This window comes from Theropithecus gelada, chromosome 20, assembly GCF_003255815.1.
Source record: "Theropithecus gelada isolate Dixy chromosome 20, Tgel_1.0, whole genome shotgun sequence".
Taxonomy (NCBI): Eukaryota; Metazoa; Chordata; class Mammalia; order Primates; family Cercopithecidae; genus Theropithecus; species Theropithecus gelada.
This window is the reverse complement of record NC_037688.1, coordinates 50,314,234-50,336,342: the sequence shown is the minus strand read 5'-3', so window position 1 is coordinate 50,336,342 and position 22,109 is coordinate 50,314,234. Positions and strand designations below refer to the sequence as shown.

Genomic DNA, 22,109 nt, shown 5'->3' with positions numbered 1-22,109 from the left:
ATCTGTCCGCCTTGGCCTCCCAAAGTGCTGGGATTACAGGAATGAGCCACTGCGCCCAGACGCTATGATTGTTTTTAATTCCCCCCCAGCAAGGGCCCTGCTGGAGGCTTGTTGATTGAACTGGTGAAGGGGCACAGGCTCCTGCCTCTTTGTAGAGGAGGAAGCCTGCCCTGCTTGGGTGGGAGTGTCAGAGTGTCCCAAGTGTGGGGCGCTGCAGGGCACTGAGTCAGGGAAGGTCTCACAGGATTCAACCCCGGCTTGCCATTGCCGCAGCCGCTGGGAGGAAGAACCGGGAATCCACTCCCAGGCCAGGACCCGGCTCGGCACAACCCAGTCCAGCAGCTCTTTGAATCCTGGAAGCCCCAGCCCTTCCCGGGGCTCCTCCTCTTTCAACCCCGCTGCTTGGCTGCGCCCTGGTGCCCATGGGCTCCTCCCCTTCCCAGGACTCCAAGTGAGGTGATTCCTCAGGTGTCTGAATGGCAGGGCTGAGGCCCGCCTGCAGAAATGACAGGAGGGCGGCCACCAGGAGGCCACCAAGGTCGCCACTCACCTGATTCACAGCTTTCGGGAAGTGGGTTAACGGGATTCCCGAGCCCCGGGTTGCGCCAGGTCTCTGGACTGAGTCACAGGGGCCCGGGCCCCTGCAGGTGGGTGCCCTTACTGAGCCTCGGGCACCCCCTAGATCCCTAAGGCCTTAGCACCCCCCAACACTCAGTACCCCAGACTTCAACCACTCCAAACCCAGGCCCTCCCCAGCCCGGAACCCCTTCCTTTCAGTGCCCTGGGACCTTTCTCTGCCCCTAGACAGTCAATGTCAGGGACCACTGGGCCGAGCCCCCTCCCCTGCCCTTCCGGAGGCCACATCCTGGACCCACAGCTGGAGCCTGGGGTCTCAACTAAAGCCCCCCCAGGGCCCTGTAGCGGCTGGCTTCCTCCCCGCAGCCCCGCCCCCTGCCCATGACCCACAGCCAGAGTGGCCGCGGGAGCCACCTCGGGACTGGTCTGACGGCATTCCGCCTCCCGGGATAAAACCTGGGGCGACCTGCAGGGAACCTACACACCCTGACCCGCATCGCCCTGGGTCTCTCGAGCCTGCTGCCCGCTCCCCCGCCCCACCAGCCATGGTGGTTTCTGGAGGCCCCGCATCCCTGGGTGGGGGCTGTCTTGGCACCTTCACCTCCCTGCTGCTGCTGGCGTGGACAGGTACGTCTGGAGGCTGCTCCTCCCTCCTCCCTCCCACCTCCTCCCTCCCTCCCTCCCTCTCTCCCTCCCCGCCTTGCCTCTCTCATCTCCTTTCTGCTTCTGCTCTCTGTTTATCTCTGGCTCCTTAACTGCTCTCTGCCTCGGTTTCTTCTGCGGCTGTGAGGATTAAACAGAAAACACAGCAAGTACGCAGCGCGCCTATGTCTCTGGTTACTGTCAGCGTCGCCATCGCCTCCTCCTTCTCGCCTCCGTGTGTTCTCCCATCTCCTCATCCTCCGCGGCTTGCCTCTGGGGCAGCACCGTTTTGTTTTGTTCCTGCAGCAGGAGGTCAGGGGAGGGCACCAGGGGCTCAGGCCTGTGCCTCCCTCGGAGGAGCCGGTCCTGGTCCTCGGTAGGCAGGCTGGACGGGAAGCTGCGGGAGGGCAGGCTTACAGCTGTGCAGCCAGGGCCTGGCCAGGCCCCAGGAAATGCCCTGCCGGGAAGGGCCCTGGGGTTGAGACTTGAGGGGCTCCCTGGGCACTGGAGGGCTAAGGGTTCCTCACCACCAGGTACTCAGGGGGACCCCTCCTCACTTGGCGCTGGGGACCCTCCTTACTGGGCACTGGGGGACCCTCCTCACTGGGCGCTGGGGGACCCTCCTCACTGGGTGCTGGGGACCCTCCTTACTGGGCACTGGGATCCCTTCTTACTGGGCGTTGGGGGCCCTTCCTCACTGGGCATTGAAGGCCCCTCACCACTGGGTCCTGGGGCCCCTCACTGGCCTAACTGTTTCCTTCTCTTGCCCTCAGCCACCCTCAATGCGGCCAGGATACCTGGTGAGTGCAGCTGGCAGCTCTGACAGGAGGGAGAGGGGAGGAGGCCCAAGCGCAGGCAGTATTTATGTGTCCCTCCCCTGGGCACGGGTCAGAAAGGGGCTGGAGTGAAAGGGGGAGAGAGCCCAAGGGGAAGGGAGGCAGGAAGGAGACACCAATGCAAGGAGAAAGGCTTGAGAGGTGCCAGAGCCAGAGGAGAGAGACAGCCAGGAAGGTGAACAGAGTGGAAAGCAGGGTAAGGAAAGGCGGTGGGAGAGACCAGGTGCAGCTGACAGGGAGGGAGTGGGAGGGCCAGGGCCAGGGCCAGGGGAGGACCAGCAGAGAGTGACGATGGAGGGAGGGAAGGGACTGGGAGGTGGGTGGAGCTTGGGGTGTGGGTTGGGTTGGGGTGCAGGTGGAGCTTAGTGTGTGGGTAGAGCTTGGGGTGTGGGTGGAGCTTGCAGTGCAGGTAGAACTTGGGATGTGGGTGGAGCTTGGGGGCATGAATGGAGCTTGGGCTGTGGGCAGAGCTTGGGGTGCAGGCCTAGGGATTGGGATTCCGAGGGTGGGTTGTAGGAAGCTGGAGATAACAAAACTTGACCGTCCCCTCCAGTTCCCCCAGCCTGTGGGAAGCCCCAGCAGCTGAACCGGGTTGTGGGCGGCGAGGACAGCACTGACAACGAGTGGCCCTGGGTCGTGAGCATCCAGAAGAATGGGACCCACCACTGCGCCGGCTCCCTGCTCACCAGCCGCTGGGTGATCACTGCTGCCCACTGTTTCAAGGAGTATGTATAGCCAGCCTGGGACACTTGATTCTCCAAGGCCCTAGGTTTTGTGCCCCAGGTCCTGGACTCCCTTCACGGGCTCTGCTTCTGGGCCTCTGTTCAATCTTGGTGCCTCTCGATTTTACCTAGAAGCCTCTCCTGCCTTCAGGCACCTTCACACCCCTGCTGTTCCCCCAGGTACCTCCTCCTAGACCCTCCTGGCTGATCCTCCTCTTCTCTTTCCTTCCAGCAACCTGAACAAGCCATCCCTGTTCTCTGTGCTGCTGGGAGCCTGGCAGCTGGGGAATCCTGGCTCTCGGTCCCAGAAGGTGGGTGTTGCCTGGGTGCAGCCCCACCCTATGTATTCCTGGAAGGAGGGTGCCCGTGCGGACATTGCCCTGGTGCGTCTCGAGCACTCCATACAGTTCTCGGAGCGGGTCCTGCCCATCTGCCTGCCTGATGCTTCTATCCACCTCCCTCCAAATACGCACTGCTGGATCTCAGGCTGGGGGAGCATCCAAGATGGAGGTGCGGCGTCTTTCTCTCCAAGGTGGTTGGGGGTGGATGGGGACAGAGGATGGCAGATACTTAGGGACACAGACACCATGAGCAACAAAAAGTGGAGGCCAGAGGCACAGCATGACACAGATGGAAGAAAAGATAGGTTGCAATCCAGAAGAAACCTCGGTGGGCAATTTCAGGCCATTTCTCTTTTCTTTTCTTTCTCTTTCTTCTTCTTCCTCCTCTTTCTCGTCTTCCTCCTCCTCCCCCTCCTCGTCTTCATCCTCCTCCCCCTCCTCCCCCTTCTTCCTCTTCCTCTCCCTCTCTGTCTCCTTCTTTTCTTCTTCTTCCTTTTTTTTTTTTTTTTTTTTTTTTTTTTGAGATAGGGTCTTACTCTGTCACCCAGGCTGGAGTGCAGTGGTGTGATCATAACTCACTGCAGCCTTTGCCTCCCAGGCTCAAGTGACCCTCTCACCTCTGTCTCCCAGGTAGCTGGGACTACAGGTGTGCGCCACCACACCTGGCTAATTTTTGTATTTTTTGTAGTGACAGGGTTTTTCCATGTTAGACAGTCTGGTCTTGAACTCTTGGGCTCAAGCAGTCCACCAGCCTCAGTCTCCTGAAGTGCTGGGATTACAGGTGTGAGCCACTGTGACCGCCCTCATTTCTACTTCAAAAGTATCTTTAGCTATGTTTTGAGGCAACAGCCAGACCCGTGAAGCTATACAATTCATCGACATAGGAATGGCTGAAAGGAGGTGTGTGTGGGACTAAGCTGAATACAGGGTGAATGTAAAAAGAGGTCTGATTCCAGAGTGGGAACAGGCACCCCCTGGTGGCAGCATGCCATAATTGTGGGCAAAATTCTCAGGAGAAAATGCAGCCTCCTTAATTGTAAAATACAATTTTCAAACCACCTCTGGAGGTTTGGAAAACATCATCTTGAAACTCAAACTAGATTACATAAAGCAAGAAGCAGGGAAGCAGCGAGAGAAAGGTAGATGACAGATCGACAGGCAGGTGGATGATAGAGACTGGGCCAAGGAAAAGAAACATACAGGCAGAAATGAGGATACAATGAAGACCTGGAAGAGAGAGTTTGAGAGAGAGAGATAGAGACTAAGTAAGAACAAAGTGTAAGACAGATGAAAATTTAACCAGATTCCAGAATAATTAAGAGAAATGACACTAGCTCAGGTGTATGGGGATCCCACTGACTCTGAGGTTTCAGCCTCCCCATAATCTCTGTAGGGGCTTCTTCAAGAGCTAGAATTGCAGACTTTCAGTCCACAATCTGCAGACCACAGTCTGTAGACCAGCTCCAGGCAAGGTGTGGGGATCCCTCAGGTCCTGGTAATTTTCAGCATTGAGAAGACATTTATTGAACACTTCCTCTATAGCAGTCCCAGTGCTGGATGAAGTAATGCAGTGTCTGAGACAGGAAAGGCTCTAACCATCTGTGGATATCAGAAAATTTATTAAAGAGGCAGGCAGGGTCTTAGGTTTCACATTCATGTTCTGATTCAGCAGGGCCAGAGGTGAAGATCTGGAATTTCGATTTTCTGAAGGCATCTTGGGAGAGCCTGATAGAGCTAATCTGTTAGCCTTTGAGCACCGCTGCTGAGAGGAATGGTGGTCAGGGGGGATAGTCCTTTGAGGAGGCAACGAGGAGGGAAGACCCCCAAGCCTGATTCTGTCCTCCTTCCTCTCAGTGCCCTTGCCCCACCCTCAGACCCTGCAGAAGCTGAAAGTTCCTATCATCGACTCGGAAGTCTGCAGCCGCCTGTACTGGCGGGGAGCAGGACACGAAGCCATCACTGAGGACATGCTGTGTGCTGGCTACTTAGAGGGGGAGCGGGATGCTTGTTTGGTGAGCCCCCCCCCAAGCCCCCCACCCCTGGCCAGGAGGGCCTCGAGAAGGAGCCAGCATCACCCCTGTCCCCACTGGGCATCACCACCTCTCCCTGGCCTCCTCCCCAGAACTGGCTGTGCCTGACAGCCCCCGGTCCCCATAGAGCCAGCCTCAGCCTGGCTCAGTCACTCACTTTTTTGTTCAGACATTAAACTGGGCATCCAGCTGCACCACCTCGCCCTCCGGGAGCTTGCATTCCCTTCATGGGGTTTCCCACGCCTCAGTACCCAGAGCCAGCTCTAGCTCTGGGACTGTCTGGAAGACAGTCAGATAGTGCAGCAGCAGCACCTGGGCCTGGATGTCTTAAGGCCTGGCCGTCTTAAGGCCTGGCTGCAGCTCCTACTCTGTCGCCAGGCACTTCTCTTGGGTGGCACTCAGGTCCTGTCTCCCCCAGGAAGGAGAAATGGGCTCCCGGGGCTCATCTGCTCCCTGACAGGGCACGGGCCCTGGATTCTGCCACCCCCTGTGCCACGGGGGTTCCTAACCTCGCCTCCTCTCTTCAGGGCGACTCCGGGGGCCCCCTCATGTGCCAGGTGGACGGCGCCTGGCTGCTGGCCGGCATCATCAGCTGGGGCGAGGGCTGTGCCGAGCGCAACAGGCCCGGGGTCTACATCAGCCTCTCTGCGCACCGCTCCTGGGTGGAGAAGATCGTGCAAGGGGTGCAGCTCCGTGGGCGCGCTCAGGGGAGTGGGGCCCTCAGGGCACCGAGCCCCGGCTCTGGGGCGGCCGCGCGCTCCTAGGGCGCAGCGGGTCGCGGGGCTCGGATCTGAAAGACGGCCAAACCCAGATCTGGATCTGGATCTGCGACGGCCTCGGGCGGATTCCCCCGCTGTAAATAGGTCCAACTACCTCTGGGGACCCGGATGGCTGCTGCGGAAAGGAGACCCCTCCCCGCCCCGCCCCGCCCGACGGCCTCAGGCCCCGCCTCGAAGGCCTCAGGCCCCGCCCCACGACTTCCGGTCCCGCCCCGGGCCCCATTGCTTTTGTGTTTATAAAAGTTAATGATTTTTATAGCTATTTGTAACCCTGCCCACATATCTTATTTATTCCAACAATTTCAATAAATTATTTATTCTGCAATGTCTGTTTTTCCCATGCCTGGGGACACTGGAAAGCAAGGGTCCAGAGGGGGTTAAGGTAGGGGTTGGATGTTGGCCTGGCCAGAGACTGTGCCATCCTGTCCACCTGGGTCCCTGCTTCCACCTAGGTTTCAGCCTCCTGACCCCTGACCTTTGCAGCCTGGGCCACCCTCCCTTTTATCCCTCTCCCAACCAGGGCAGGGCAGCCGATGGAGAGGGGCCAGAGTCTAGAGGCCTGGGAGACCCAGCTCTGCCGCTTCAGGAAGGTGAAGAGAGGGATTGGGAACACCCAAACTGTGCGTTGGATTCCAAAACAGGCTGGTGAGGAGAAACCCAGCCCCATGGGAGTGGGGTGCTACCTCTCCACCCCCGGCCAAGTCCCCCCTTCTGCTTTCTCCACCAGAGGCCTCAGGGGCCTCAGGATGGCAGAGCTGAGGGTGGTGGTGGATGGAGGCACCCAGGTGAGCCCCATCAGAGCCCCGTCTCCGTAGGCAGGCTGCTGGGTCCTCATCCCCAGGAGCCGATTCGTCGAGCAACTCACTGCGAAGCTCTAAACTCCCCACTTTGGAAGAAGCAGCGGACAGTGGCAGGGCAGGCCTCTGGCTCTGTGGGCATCAGGAATTGAGTCACCCCACCTGTCCCCATGGGAGGTGGGAGTTTGGTCCCAGGCCAAGAGGAGGGGTCTGTCTGGCTTCCTGCCTGCTTAGGGATGCAGATTAATACTCTGTTTCCCCACAGCCACTCATCTGCAACCTGCTCTGGCCTCCTGGACCCAGGGTCCTCATCCCAGCCTGCCTGGGTTCAGGCCTTCCCCAGCATTCCTGTAACAAGTGGGTATGTGGTTAGAGGGCTGTGCTGCTGGCTTTGGTGAGTATGTGATCCTCTTAGTAGCCAATACAGAAGAGATTCACCCAAAGCGAAGTCAGGAAAACAACCAGGTCAAATTGTGCTGAAGAATGAGACACTATGACACCACCATGAAATGTCTCCATCCAGAAATGATCAAGGACATGGCCAAGTTTGGAGAAGGCAACACAGTTTTAGTTTTGTGTTCTGTTTTGTTCGGAGTCCTTTGTTGGAAGTGCAGTTCTAAAATATTTGTTCATACTGTCTTGATTGCCTTATTTATTTATTTTTTTCGAGGCAGGGCTTGCTTTGTTGCCCAGGCTGGAGTGCAGTGGTGTTACTCTGGCTTACTGCAGCCTCTACCTCCCAGGCTCAAGTGATCCTCCCACCTCAGCCTCCCAAGTAGCTGGACTGCAGGCATGAGCCACCATGCCAGGCTAATTTTTAAATTTTTTATAGAGACAGGGTTTCTCCATGTTGCCCAGGCTGGTCTCCAACTCCTGGCCTCAAGCAAACCACCCGCCTTGGCCTCCCAAAGTGCTAGGCTTACAGATGTGAGTCACTGGCCCAGCCTGATTACCTTCATATGATTATCAGATCATAGTAAATGCTATGGGGTTGTTTTTATTAAAACAACCAACCAACCAACCAACCAGAACTGCCCTGCTGTTTGTTAGAGTGACCGGCCCAGGGAGTGCTGGGGTGACTCAGGTGTCCCAGGTAGCAGAGCCAACCCCCACGGCCCCTCCCTTTGTGACCTGGTCCCCTCTTGATGTCACCCTATGCTCTGGGTTCCCTTACCTCCTCTGTGGGCTTTAGCCCCTCCCCTTTCCAGTCCTCATTTGCTGGCCTCTCTCCCTCACTCAACTTCTGCCCCTGCTCCTGGACTGCACCCTTCTGTCTCTGAGTGCCCCCTTCCTCATTTCTCCACTTCCTTCCCCTGCTCCTGTCCTGGAGTCTCTCCCTTCAGTGTCTCCTTTGACCCCACCAGCTCTGCCCCCCTTCTCTGTGCCCCCAGACCAGCCCTCTCCTGCCCCTCGTCTTCCTCTTTTTCCTCTCCTCTCCTCTCCCTGCTCCTGTCCTGTTTCTCCTCCTTGTCAGCTCTCGCTCTCTGACCCTCAGTTTCATGGGTGCATGTCCCTTTACCCCATCCCTCCACAGGCCCTGGTGCACGTGCATCTACTTTGCATCTACTCCCTCTAATAGGGTCCTGACAGAAGCCCCTGACAGAATGTAGCACCTAGAGTGGGGGCAGAGAAGCCGCCCCGTAAGCGGCAGGATTCACCAGGGAGGGTGGAGATTTCTCTGAGTTGGGAGGTCGCCTCCAGGCAGCCTTGAGTTTAAGGGAGCCTCTCATGCCTTCCTTAGTGGCTCCATGGGATCCCAGGGCCCTGAGAGACAGGCTAGGGGTGGAGTGGGAAGTCAGCTCTGGCTCTGAAGTGCAACAGGACTTCCAACGATGTCCTCTCCAAACCACGGTGGGGTTCCAGGAGGTGGGTACAGAGTCTCTCCAGCCGCTGTCGGGCTCAGGCAGCACGTGCAGCTCCCTTTCCTTGGGGACCCTTCCCTTGGGGGTCCTGCCAGCTCACAGTGTGTGCACCCTACTCAGAGTCGGGCCAGCCCATGTCCCCAAACTTTGCTGGACATGCTGAGTCTATGGCTCACAAAACAGCCCCCTTCTCCCCGGTTGGAGCCTGGCCCAGGAACAAGTCCCACATGTGAACCATGCTGGGTGGGAGGACCTCGCTACCTCCACCCCACCAGCATCACCTGTCTCTAGGGGCTGCAGAGACCCGTAGGCCTGGCTGTCTCCTCAAGAGGGAATCCCACATGTTCCAGTTGTACTGGGCCCCCGTGGCCGGCTATACGCCCATCCTAGACTCCTGGGCAGATGTCTCTGGCTCCTTTTTCACCTCTCCGATAGAACAGCCTTTTGCAGAGCTCTCTCTACCTCCCTAAGAGCACCGATGGGGACCATCTGACCTCTGTGACAAATGTCATTACAGCAGGAACTGCCTTAGCTGCAGGCTGTGAAGTCTGGCTACTCCTTCCTCAAATCATGAGCTCTTGAGGGAACTTTCTCCTATGTCTGGGACCTCCTAACTCTTCTCCACTTTGCATCTGAAGCAAGCATTTAAAAGCACATGCTTAAATACATGACTTCCCTCCGTGGCAGGCTCCTTTGGTTAGCTAAGCCAACCCCTATTTCAACTCTTCTGTTTGCTTCTTCCACCTGGAAGAGCTAAATGTTCATTGTCTCCTGCATGGTCACATGTGCCTGTGGGACTAAGTGTTGGCCAATGAGATGGGTGGCTTCTTAGGAAGATTGTTTTTCCCTGATAAAAGGAACATATTCAGCTGGCGTCATCCTTTCTCTCCTTCCTCTTTCTTCTAGTACTGAACGCACATGCAATGCCCAGATTTCAGCAGTCATTTATGACCATAAGGCTACAACCTGACATGCTAATGACAGTGAACCACGATTCAACAGCTATGGGTGTGATGGTGAGGTCAAGATGCTGCCCTAGCTCTACACAGCCTGCCTCCTTCCAGGCTTCTTGTTTTGTTTGTACCAGTACCAGCAGGGATGTTGCCCTGATGCAGCTGGACTTCCCCTTGCAGGCCTCTGATTTTTCCAGAAAAATCTATCAGGGGGTACACACCAGTTAACTGTCTCCTGGTGATGGAAGCAGCTGTTGAGGATTATTCCCTAGACCAATTAATCCATTAGATTGCAACATGGTGATATTCCTGGTCCAGTAGTAGGAATTCCTCCATAAAGAGAAACTTTTCATCATCTATTTATTTTTGTTGCCCCTTTCATTCTATTTTTAAAACTTTTTATGTTTTGGCACCTATTTATCCTCAAAATAATGAACTGTTTCCTTAGCATACTCCAAAAATGATAAAGGAGGTATTTTTTTATAATATTATGAACTCACGTTTTTTTTTCAGGAGTCTCATTCTGCTGCCCAGGCTGGAGTGTAGGTTCACTGCAGCCTCTGTCTCTGGGTTAAAGTGATTCTCCTGCCTCAGCCTCCTGAGTAGCTGGGATCACAGGTGCCAACACCACGCCCAGCTAATCTCTGTATTTTTAGTAGAGATGGGGTTTCACCATGTTGGCCAGGCTGGTCTCGAACTCCTGACCTCAGGTGATCTGCCCACATCGGCCTCCCACAGTGCTGGGATCACAGGCGTGAGCCACCGCACCTGGCCTTATTTTACGTATTTAAATCAGTCCAAGTTATTGCCCACAGTGATGCTCCCATCGTCGGCCAGTGGGAACATCTTCTGGTTGGCTCCTGAGAGGGACCACTCACTTTCCAGACCCTCCAGGACCTGAGGCCAGGCTGAGATGATGCTCACAGGACTCGCATACTGACCGGAACCCCGCCTGATCGCACGGGAAGTCCACCTGAAACCCTCGTGGAGCCCACCAAAAGTTTAGCGAAACACCCTCAACTTCCGTAAGAGCGCAGGAAGTTTGACGGAAAACCGCCGGAAACGGACAGAAAGGAGTCCCTGCCACTCTGTAACCTCCTGTGGCGCCCCCTGTTGGCAGAGTCGTAGCGAGGCCGAAATGAGGTCCGCGACGTGGCTGAGTGAGCATCCCGGCTGCCTGTGGATGGGTGGTTGTGGGGCTGAGAGGCGACGACAGTGGGGAGCTTCTTCAGCGATCCTGGGCTTCTCGGGTCAGGCCGACTTCAGTGCGGGCTGGAGGCCATGCACAATACCAAACGCATGGCGTGGTCCTCAGCTGCCTCAGGACTGGCTTCGCCTCTGCTCCTGGCCCTGGGATGGGGGCCAAAGGTTTTGAGCAGTGGCAGCAGCAGGAGGAAGTAGTACCTGGAAAACGTGTCTCCTGATTCGACCCTTCCTGTCTGGAGGGCGGGGCTGTGGTTTGTTCCCATAGCAACGAACAGGGCTCCCCTGGGCACCAGCCCCTTAGATACGGTGTGCCCCGGGAGGGCGCTGCAGGAGCTACAGGTCCCTCTGGTGGGAAGGGAGGCGGGAGGTGGGCTGGGGCAGCCCGACTGGCCTGCGTGGATACACTACACTTCCTGGTGGGGGACAGGGTGAAGAGGGTTGGTCCCCACCTCTGCCTTGAGCAGAGCTTCCAGTAGGTGAAGCAGTGGGGATCTCCTGTCTGCCGGAAGGATGGGTGGGGCTTCCACATCTCAGCCCAGTAGGGTGGACTGACCGGTCCTCTGACCTCTGGCTCCTTGGAGGGACTGGCCTGAAGTGGGCCCTGGCATCCCCAGCCTCCTCTAAACCACCTCCCTGGAACATGTGGGACAGGAACCCAAGCGGCATCTGAGGAGGGCAGGTTCTGCCAGGCACAGAGGGCTCCAGTGTGATTGCCACTGGTTAATGACCTGCCACCCCCGCCCCCCCAACCTCTGGTGCCGTCCAAGGACTCTGACCCCAGTGCAGTGTCTGTAGGGAAGAGGAGCCATGGGGCTTCGGGCAGGTCCCATCCTGCTGCTGCTGCTGTGGCTGCTGCCAGGTGAGGGGTGCGCCTCTGTCTTCTCCTCCCTCCCACCCCCTGCCAGCCTGTGTGCTCCCCTTTGCTCTCTTGCTTTCCAGGGGCCCATGGGGATGTGCTGCCTTCAGGTACCGTAGACATCTCATCACTGCACTCAGCCAGCCCCTATTCCTGGCCAGGGAGGACTGGCCCCAGGGGACATGCAGAGGCCCTTGGCCCCGGGAGCCTCATCCCTGGACATCAAGGGCTGAGGGATGTCAGAAGGTGTTAGGGTAAAGAGTGAGACCGGTAGGGAGGGGCTTTCTGAGAGAGAAGAAAGCTGAGGTCTCCCACCTGCCCATCCCTCTGCAGAATGCGGCCACTCCAAGGAGGCCGGGAGGATTGTGGGAGGCCAAGACACCCAGGAAGAACGCTGGCCGTGGCAGGTTGGCCTGTGGTTGGCCTCAGTGGGGCACATATGTGGGGGCTCCCTCATCCACCCACGCTGGGTGCTCACGGCCGCCCACTGCTTCCTGAGGTGAGTGGCGCTGGGTGGGGGTGCTCCTCGCCCCTCCCCTCAGCGGCTGCCTGCAGCGGGCCATGTTTCCGTTCCCCTCTCAGGTCTGAGGATCCCAGGCTCTACCGTGTTAAAGTCGGAGGGCTGACACCCTCCCTTTCAGAGCCCCACTCGACCTTGGTGACTGTGAAGAGGCTCCTGGTCCACTCCTCATATCGTGGGGCCACCACCAGCGGGGACATTGCCCTGATGGAGCTGGAATTCCCCTTGCAGGCCTCCCAGTTCAGCCCCGTCTGCCTCCCAGGACCCCAGACCCCCCTCGCCATTGGGTCCCTGTGCTGGGTAACAGGCTGGGGGTCCACCCAGGAGAGAGGTAAGAGGAATATGCATTCACCAGCTCCCACTCCTAGCCAGGGAGGACCAGCCCAGGGACCACGCGGAGCCAGCCTGAGTGGTCTCCACAGATCTTGGTCCGCATGTTTATCTTCTCTCCCCTCCCACCCCACCCTGAAGCTGGGAACACTTGGGGCCAGGAACCATACTGTCCAGACTGTGGGACTCCTCTTGGCCAAGGTGACCACCATATTAGATTTTGGGGATCTTGAGCCAATGTCCAGGATTGTGCCCATGGTGGGATGAATAAGCCAAGGCTAAGAGGTCATGAGATTAGCCAGGGTCATGGGAGAGGATCTGGGCTTGAGCACTGCTCCCTGACCCCACTGTCTCCTGGTTTAGAAGTTGGGACGGGCAGGGTGGGTGGGCAGAGAAGAGATAGGAGGTGCAGCCTGCCACCATCCCAGGTGAGAGGGAAGAGGCTCACCTGATGGGGACGAGGCTCGAGGTGGGCTCAGGCTGGCCCCCGCATCACATCCAGCCCTGGCGAGTGTCCTTCAGGAGGTGGCTGTGCCCCTCCTGGACTCGAACGCGTGTGAGCTGATGTACCACCTAGGAGAGCCCAGCCTGGCCGGCCAGCGCCTCATCCAGGACGACATGATCTGCGCTGGCTCTGTCCAGGGCAAGAAAGACTCCTGCCAGGTAACTGCAGCTCCTGGTCACCCCATGCAGAAGTGTGGGCTCTTTAGGCTCACCCTGTCCTGGGCTCTGTCCCCATGTTCCCCCCCTCAGGGTCTCCAGAGGGACCAGAGTCCTTGCCTGGCTCCTTGGCCTCAGCAGCAGATTCTTGAAGGCACTTGGGGCCCAGGTGTCTCCCTCAATGCAGACCTCATGGGGCCCTCCCTCTCTCTCCCCCAGGGTGACTCCGGGGGGCCGCTGGTCTGCCCCATCAATGATACGTGGGTCCAGGCTGGCATTGTGAGCTGGGGATTCGGCTGTGCCCGGCCTTTCCGGCCTGGTGTCTACACCCAGGTGCTAAGCTACACAGACTGGATTCAGAGAACCCTGGCTGAACCTCGCTCAGGCATGTCCGGGGCCCGCCCAGGTGCCCCTGGGTTCCTCTCAGGCATCTCTGGGTCCCATCCAGGCACCTCCAGGTCCCACCCAGTGCTGCTGCTTGAGCTGTTGACCGTACGCTTGCTTGGGTCCCTGTGAACCCTGAGTCATGGAGTCCAGGGTCCCCCTTCTGGTAGGATTGATGGAATCTAATAATAAAAACTGTAGTTTTTTTTAATGTGTATTTTATGTCTTTGCTTTTCTAGTAATTCATTTTTATTCTTTACAAAAACATCTGGCTGTGGTAGGTTGGGAGAGCATGGTGCCTGCCCCGGGCAGTGTCTGCGGAACATCTTCATCAATAGGGTCACGGTGTCCAGACTTGCTCAGGACGGTCTTGGGCAATGCCTATCCTGTGTTGTTAGATAAGATCCCTGTCCCTCTCAAAAGTGTCCCAAAAGTGGGAGGAAGAGTTATATAGTCACCGTGACTCAGCCAGTGCAAGAGCTGGAGCTCCTTGAAGCCCACGGATTTTCAGTCTCAGGCATTCTTGTGTAGTTGCCATGGCCACCAACTGTCCAATAATAGGCCTTGTTCTCCCAGCTCCGGCCCACGGAGTGTCCATGCCCTCCCCCACCACCCTGCCCTCTGCTGACTGCAGCCAGTGGGGGCCTTGGGGGCTGTTTCAGGCATGAACAGGGGCTTTGAGGCCATTGCCAGTGTGGTGGGCAGCGCCCTCTGCCTGTGTCTTAGAAGCATGGGCAAAGCAGTGCCTGGCAGAGCCAGTTCCACACTTGCAGGGAGGGGTCCATTTGGAAGCTCGCAGCCTGTGTCAGTTTAAGAAACTCTCCCGTCTCTGTGAGACAAGGTGGCTGGGCTTTCACTCCAGTTTGGCACCAGGTCTGGGGGAAGGACCCTCTGCTTGGGTAGGGCACAGTCGGGCCAGCCTTTGTCCCATCGCCACTCCCCTGCCCTGGAGGTGGCTGTTGGGAGCACCCCATGGAGGAGAGGGGCTTTGAGGTCACAGGTGAGTGGGCAGTGGAGCTGTCACCCCAGCGCCTCAGCCCTCCCAGGGAGCACCCTCAGCTGGGTGACCTCTTAGAAAAATGAGGTTGTTCTACTGCAGTAGAAGACTGGATGCTCTAGAATCATCCCTCCTTTTGCTGTGGGCCCGCCTTCATAAGGTCCTGTTCTCCCCCAATGGCCTCGCATCCTTCCAACCCCTCTGCCTTCATCCCGGGATGGACGATGTCCTGGAGGGACTCATTGGATCCGCCAGGAGCTCAGCCTCCTGGGTGGAAGTTTCTGGACTCTCAGCTTCTCTGTTTTGTCTCCCAACTTTCTCTTGCTCATCACTTTCATGCATCAGTTTGCTAATGGATTCTCCGGCTCTTCACTCATAAATAACTCCATCCAGAAATCTAGTGAGGAGGGAAAGTGACAGATTAAAACAAAGTCCTCACTTCTGGATTTCTGCTTAAATGTTAGAGTCGGCAGTCCCTCCTCACACAGGCCTGAAGCACTAAGGATGTCTCAGAAACGCTAAGCCTCCCTCCTTACATATCAGCCCCTTCAGTTTCTCTCTCCTTTTTTCTTTTGTGACAGGATCTTGCTCTACTGCCCAGGCTAGAGTGCAGTGGCTCGGTCTCAGCTCATTGCAGCCTCGACCTCCTGGGCTTAAGCGATCCTCCCACCTCAGCCTGCCTGGGCATACACGTGCACACCACCACACTTGGCTAATTTTTGTATTTTTAGTAGAGATGGGGTTTCACCATGTTGCCCAGACTGGTCTTGAACTCCTGACCTCAAGTGATCCACCCGCCCCAGCCTCCCAAAGAGCTGGGATGACAGGCGTGAGCCACCATGCCCAGCCCACCCCTCCAGTCTCTTCCCCAGATGACCATGACCAGGGCTGCTATGCCCTCAGCCCTGTGCCAGGATCCACTCCCATCCAGGAGGCCCCTGTCCAGGCTGTGTGCCTGTCTGTGTGTGGATGTGTCTGTGTGTGGGTGTGTATTTATGTGTGTGCCTATGTGTGGATGGGTGTTTGTGTGTTTTTATGTTCATGTGTATGTGTGTGTGTGTACGTGTGTGTGTACTTGTGTGTGTCTGCGTGTCTATGTGTCTCTGTGGGGTAGGTGTGTGTGTATATGTATGTGTATGTGTGGGTATGGGTGTGCATTTGCATGGGTGTGTATGTGTGTTTCTGTATGGATAGGGGTGTGTGTCTCTGGGTGTGTGTGTGTGGTGGGTGTGTATTTGTGTGTGTATGTATGTATGGGTGCGTGTGTGTGTGTCTCTGTGTGGGGGTGAGTGTGTATTTGCGTGTATGTGAATGGATATTTGTGTGTGTGAGTGTGTCTCTGTGTGGATGGGTGTGTATTTGTGTGTGTGTGTGTCGGTGGGTGTTTTTGTGTGTCTCTGTGTGGGTGGGTATTTTTGTGTGTGGGTGGATATCTGTGTGCTTGTCTGTGTGTATGTATATTTGTGTGTGTCTCTGTATGAGTGGGTGTGTATTTGTGTGTATGTGTGTCTGGGTGTGTATTTGTGTGCGTGTGTGGGTATTTTTGTGTGTATGTTTGAATGGGTGTGTATTTGTGTGTGTTTGTGTGTCTGTGTGGTCCTCAGCATCCCCCACATTTCCTGGCAGTGGACAGCACGAATGCTCCTCGACCCCCACCGTCAGGGGAAGCCTGCTGAGCCTCTTTTCTCTCCAAGGTGTCTGACACCTGCCAACGGTGAGTTAGAAGGAAGGGGCCTCAGCCAACAGCAAAAGCCACAGGAGGATTTTTCCCACCTGACTTGGGCTGTGGTGCACACACAGCCCTCTTTGTCTTCTCTTTCTCTGGCCCCTGACACAGGTGCTGTTTGTGGAGGACTTAGGAGACTGGTGCTTCTGCTTGTGAAGCCCCTTCTGCCCAGGGCTTATTGGAAGGACACAGAGGGTTCTCCTGGTGCCTGGGCCGGGGGCTGGGTGCAGGTCCGAGAGGGTGGTAGGTGCAGACGTGAGTCCAGGTGGCATCCAAGGTGCTCCACTTCCTCCAGCAGCTCCTCTTTTTTTTTTTTTTTTTTTGAGACAGAGTCTGGCTCAGTCGCCCAGGCTGGAGTGCAGTGGCCGGATCTCAGCTCACTGCAAGCTCCGCCTCCCGGGTTTACGCCATTCTCCTGCCTCAGCCTCCCAAGTAGCTGGGACTACAGGCGCCCGCCACCTCGCCCGACTAGTTTTTTGTATTTTTTAGTAGAGACGGGGTTTCACCGTGTTCGCCAGGATGGTCTCGATCTCCCGACCTCGTGATCCGCCCGTCTCGGCCTCCCAAAGTGCTGGGATTACAGGCTTGAGCCACCGCGCCTGGACTTTTTTTTTTTTTTTTTTTTTTGAGACAGAGTTTGGTTCTGTTGCCCAGGCTGGAGTGCAGTGGCGTGATCTTGGTTCACTGCAAGCTCTGCCTCCCAGGTTCACACCATTCTCCTGCCTCAGCCTCCTGAGTAGCTGGAATTACAGGCACCTGCCACCGCGCTGGGCTAATTTTTTGTATCTTTAGTAGAAACGGGGTTTCACTGTGGTCTCAATCTCCTGACCTCATGATCCGCCCGCGCCAGTCTCCTAAAGTGCCGGGATTACAGGCGTGAGCCACCGCGCCCGGCCCTTCGAGCAGCTCCTCTTAGGCCCCGGCTGCCTGGCCCACTCTGACTGCACGGCAGCCAGCACCAAATGTCTCTCAGTAGGACCCCCAGCTTGCTGGTCGGCGTGTCTGTGGGCCCAGTGGACTGCAGGAGGCCTTGGGACTAGTGACGCTGTTTAGAGACAGGTCAGGGCGGGAGCTGCACAGTTCAGTGTTGTGTAGGAGGAAACAATTCAAATGCCCCTGCAGGGCTGAGCTGGTGTGGGGATGAGGAAGTGGCCACAATGGACTCAGGTGTTCTGGAAGGCTGACAGGCTGACTTCTGTCCCAAGGCCAGAGCCGCCCAGGATTGGGGAATGTTTGGCCAAGGGTGAGAAGCAGGAGCAGAGGCAGGGACCCAGCACAGGATGAGCAGTTCCTTCCTCAGCCTGGAGCCCAGGATGCAGGCCTGGCACGCACCTTGTCTCTGAACTTGTAGTGAGTTGATGAAAAGGAATTTTCAGGATCACAGCAGGCTCTGCCAGTGGTACTGTGGGCGTGTGGACCTCGGAGTTCCAGGACAAGAAAATCACATGTTGTGTGGCGGCTGAAGTATTTGGGCACTTGGGGACCCTCAGGAAAGAACCTCCCCACACAATGGTGGGACTGGGCCAACACCTGAGCAGGAAGTGGTAGGAGGACTGTGGGATTGGGGTTTAAATTCCGTGACTCACTCACTCAGCCTGGGCTTCCTTGTCTGTAAAAATGTGAGATTAACACCCATCCCAAGGATGTTTGTGATGATTAAATGAAGCAATACTTGTGTAAGCACTTGCCATTGCGCCTGGTCCAAAATCGGATCATGATGAATGCTAGTGTCTTGTCTTTCCTTTCCTTTTCTTTTTTTCTTTTCTTTTTTTTTTCTTTTCCTTTCTTTTTCTTTTTTCTTTTTCTGAGACAAGGTTTCACTTCTGTTTCTTAGGCTGGAGTGCAATGGTGTGATCTCAGCTCACTGCAATCTGTACCTCCTGGGCTCAAGCAATTCTCCTGTTTTAACCTCCCAAGTAGCTGGGACTACCGCACCCGGTTATGTATTTTTGTAGAGGCAGTGTTTTGCCATGTTGCTTAGGCTGGTCTTGAACTCCTGGGCTCAAGTGATCCATCTGTCTAGACCTCTCAAAGTGCTGGGATTACAGGTGTAAGCCACTGTGCCTGGTCCTGCTATTGTGTTTTCTATCCATCTATCCACTCACCCACCCACCCACTTATACATCCATCCATCCATCTACTCACCCACTCACCCACCCACCCATCTACTGACTCATAAATTCATCCATCCATCCGTTCATCTACCCACTCACCCACCCGCCTACCCACCTATCCATCCACCCACCCATCCATCCATCCACCCACCTATCCATCCATCCATCCATCCATCCACCTATCCATCCATCCATCCACCCACTCACCCACCCACCTACCCATCTACTGATATCCATCCATTTACTGACTCACCCATCCATCCATCCATCCATCCATCCATCCATCCATCCATCCATCCCCTCATCCCAGAAAAAAAAGATTCAAATCACAGGAGACTTACTAGCACTCTAGTAATACTGGCACACATACACAAAACACTTCAGCAGAAAGTGGTTTCCACAAGCAGCGCCTGGAACCCAGTTCTTTTCCTTTCCTTTCCTTTCCTTTCCTTTCCTTTCCTTTCCTTTCCTTTCCTTTCCTTTCCTTTCCTTTCCTTTCCTTTCCTTTCCTTTCCTTTCCTTTCCTTCTTTCTTTGAGACAGAGTCTTGCTCTGTCACTCAGGCTGGAGTGCAGTAGTGCAATCTCAGCTCACTGCAACTTCCACCTCCCGGGTTCAAGTGATTCTTCTGCCTCACCTTCCTGGGTAGCTGGGACTACAGGCACACGCCATCATACCCAGCTAATTTTTTTATTTTTAGTAGAGACAGGGTTTCACCATGTTGGCCGGGCTGGTCTTGAACTCCTGACCTCAGGTGATCCGCCCGCCTTGGCCTCCCAAAGTCCTGGGATTACAGGCGTGAGCCACCAGTGCCTGGCCAGGACCCAGTTCCTTTCATCACAAAATTTCTCATTACTGTGTAAACCTCATTACATTCTACCTATCTCCCAGCCCTCTCAATGCTCAGCTTCAAACACAGTCCTCTGGAAGCACTGAGATCTAGTTTGTTTTGTCTCTTTTTGTGTCTTTCAAGTTGCTCTGCACTTCCCTTTTTGGACTCCTTGGTTTGTCTTCAGAGAGACTCTTTCTTCCCTAAGGCAAACTTCAATCACTGAATGTCCCATTTGTCAATCTTTAGTATATCCAAAACTCATTTTAAAATACTGGGAATAGATATGTCAAAATGTCAGCAGTGTATCTCTGGGTAGTGAGAATTCTTTTTTTTTTTTTTTTTTTTGAAACGCCTCAGCCTCCCAAGTAGCTGGGATTACAGGCACACAGCATCATGCCCAGCTAATTTTTCTATTTTTGTAGAGACAGGGTTTCGCCATGTTGTCCAGGCTGGTCTTGAACTCCAGACCTCAGGTGATCCACCCGCCTCGGCCTCGCAAAGTGCTGGGATTACAGGCGTGAGCCACCGCACCTGGCAGGGAATTCCTTTTAAATTTAGCTGTCTTTCCTAAAATGTCTGCAGTATACATGCATTGCTTTTGTAATTGGAAGCATAATGCTTAAAATCACATTTCTGTTAAAAAAAAAAATTAGCCAGGCATGGTGGCATGCACAGGTAGGCCTAGTTGCTTGGGAGGCTGAGATGGGAGGATAGCTTGATTTCAGGAGTTTGAGACCAGCCTGGGCAACACAGTGAGATCCCAGCTCCACATAACATTAAAAAAAATTAGGCCGGGCGCGGTGGCTCAAGCCTGTAATCCCAGCACTTTGGGAGGCCGAGGCGGGTGGATCACGAGGTCAGGAGATCGAGACCATCCTGGCTAACATGGTGAAACCCTGTCTCTACTAAAAATACAAAAAACTAGCCGGGCGTGGTGGCGGGCGCCTGTAGTCCCAGCTACTCGGAGGCTGAGGCGGGAGAATGGCGTGAACCCGGGAGGTGGAGCTTGCAGTGAGCCGAGATCGCGCCACTGCACTCCAGCCTGGGCGACAGAGCGGGACTCCGTCTCAAAAAAAAAAAAAAAAAAAAAAAAAAAAAAAAAAAAAATTAGCTAGGGGTGGTGGTGCTTGCCTGTGGTCCCAGCTACTCAGGAGCTGAGGTGGGCGGGGTGGTGTAGTGAGCTGTGATTCCACCACCGCACTCCAGTCTGGGTGACAGATAAAGACCCTGTCTCAAAAATGAAGAAAGAAAGGAAAGGAAGAAAGGAAGGAAGGAAGGAAGGAAGGAAGGAGGGAGGGAGGGAAGGAAGGAGAGAAAGAGAGAGAGAGAAAGAGGAAAGAAAGAAAGAGAGAAAGAAAAAGAAAGAAAGAAAAGAAAAGAGAAAGAGGAAGGAAAAGGGAAGGAAGGGAAGGAAGAAAAGAAATAAAAAATATCACAGCATCCCCTCCCTGGCTGGATAACCCTAGAGAGGTTGGAGACCAGGATCCGAGAGGGAAGCAGCTCAAATAAAATAACCCATGCCATAGCCGGGTGCGGTGAGTCACGCCTGTAATCCCAGCACTTTGGGAGGCCAAGGCGGGCGGATCACAAGGTCAGGAGATCGAGACCATTCTGGCTAACACGGTGAAATCCCGTCTCTACTAAAAATACAAAAATTAGCCGGGCGTGGTCATGGGCGTCTGTAGTCCCAGCTACTCGAGAGGCTGAGGCAGGAGAATGGCGTGAACCCGGGAGGCGGAGCCTGCAGTGAGCTGAGATCGCACCACTGCACTCCATCCTGGGCGACAGAGCGAGACTCAATCTCAAAAATAAAGAAAAAAAAAGAAAAACCCATGCCGCAAAGGATGGCAGGCACAGACCCCGGCTCAAAGGTTTGGAGATTTGGGGAGCTGGAACTACTCCGGCACCCCCACCAGATGCACAGGGTGTGTGAGGGAGAGCAGCAGCCTCCCAGGAGGGGAGGGCAGGCCAGAGCAAGTTGCCCACGCTCCTCACAGCCACAGTGTTCCTTCCAGGCCCACGCTGCCCCGGGTGCTGTATCTGCCAGCTTGCCAGGCCTCATGCCGTAGGCCAGAGCTCTCAACCTTGACCTACTGAGGTTTGGGACCAGATAATTCTTTCCTAGAGAAGAAGGTGGGGGGCTGTCCTGTGTCTCGCAGGACATGTGGCAGCATCCCTGGTGTCCGCCCACCAGAGGCCAGGAATACTTCCCCCACCTCCATGTCACAACCAAAACTGTCTCCAGGCAGGGCCCAAAGCTCCCCAGTGCGGCCTGCAGTGCCCGGGGGAGTCCCCAGCCCGCGGGGCCCTGCGGGCACTCAGCCCTGGCTTATGGCAAAGTAGGCCTGTGTGTGGAAGTTGCGGGGCCCAGAGAGCCCTCCTGCAGGCTCTCTCCCCTGCTCCCCTTTCTCTCAACACAGACCTGCTCCTCCAGAAATGCAGGGTCCTCCTTCTACACTGGGGCAAAGAGCAGGGGAGAGTCAGGGGACCTGCGTCCTCATGGGGATCACAGCCTCATGAAGGGGTGAGTGGGACTTGGGATTCCTGAGCTCGTTCCTCATCATTTCTCCACAGAGGATTTCAAACCATGGGAGCCCCTGGAACCGCCCCATCCTCCCCTCCCGGTCTGTACCCAACACTCCCCCCATCTTGGTTCGTCTGGCCTGACCTGGACACCCCCACGTGGGGCCTGAAATGGCACAGGCTTGGGTAGAGGGGGTAGAAGTCCTTATCAAGGCTGGAGAACAAGTGCGTGAGGTTCAGAGAGAAACCTCTGGAGGAAGGCTCCTCTCCAGGGTCGTCCTGGCTTCCTTGGGTACCCTCGGTAGCAAGTGACAGAAACCCTCTCACATGAGCAGGTGCTGAAAAGACCTGCCCTGCCTTCCCCTGACTGGAGGGGTGCAATTCCGTCTCCCCCACTGGTCCTCTGCTCTGTCCAGGAAGCGCC

At 55.7% G+C, this 22,109-nt stretch overlaps 2 protein-coding genes across 2 annotated transcripts; both read left to right on the top strand.

Annotated features, from left to right (window-relative positions):
* Positions 1-1,061: 1,061 nt before the first annotated feature.
* On the top strand, positions 1,062-6,253 carry PRSS22 (serine protease 22). Its single transcript, XM_025370392.1, has 6 exons — positions 1,062-1,203; positions 1,992-2,018; positions 2,608-2,779; positions 3,009-3,286; positions 4,972-5,129; positions 5,675-6,253. Exons 1-6 carry the CDS (start codon positions 1,122-1,124, stop codon positions 5,909-5,911), a joined length of 954 nt encoding a protein of 317 aa, XP_025226177.1. The 5' UTR covers positions 1,062-1,121; the 3' UTR covers positions 5,912-6,253.
* Positions 6,254-11,551: 5,298 nt separating this feature from the next.
* On the top strand, positions 11,552-13,701 carry LOC112613869 (serine protease 30-like). Its single transcript, XM_025369743.1, has 6 exons — positions 11,552-11,603; positions 11,684-11,710; positions 11,934-12,099; positions 12,183-12,451; positions 12,953-13,113; positions 13,330-13,701. Exons 1-6 carry the CDS (start codon positions 11,552-11,554, stop codon positions 13,624-13,626), a joined length of 972 nt encoding a protein of 323 aa, XP_025225528.1. The 3' UTR covers positions 13,627-13,701.
* The last annotated feature ends 8,408 nt before the right edge of the window (positions 13,702-22,109 follow it).

Coding starts and splice junctions, on each gene's coding strand:
- LOC112613869 (XM_025369743.1), top strand. CDS start 11,552: ATGGGGCTTCGGGCAGGTCCCATCCTGCTGCTGCTGCTGTGGCTGCTG. Junction 12,452..12,952: donor GGGGTCCACCCAGGAGAGAG/GTAAGAGGAATA, acceptor CATCACATCCAG/CCCTGGCGAGTGTCCTTCAG. Junction 13,114..13,329: donor GCAAGAAAGACTCCTGCCAG/GTAACTGCAGCT, acceptor TCTCTCCCCCAG/GGTGACTCCGGGGGGCCGCT.
- PRSS22 (XM_025370392.1), top strand. CDS start 1,122: ATGGTGGTTTCTGGAGGCCCCGCATCCCTGGGTGGGGGCTGTCTTGGC. Junction 1,204..1,991: donor GCTGCTGCTGGCGTGGACAG/GTACGTCTGGAG, acceptor TCTTGCCCTCAG/CCACCCTCAATGCGGCCAGG. Junction 2,019..2,607: donor CAATGCGGCCAGGATACCTG/GTGAGTGCAGCT, acceptor CGTCCCCTCCAG/TTCCCCCAGCCTGTGGGAAG.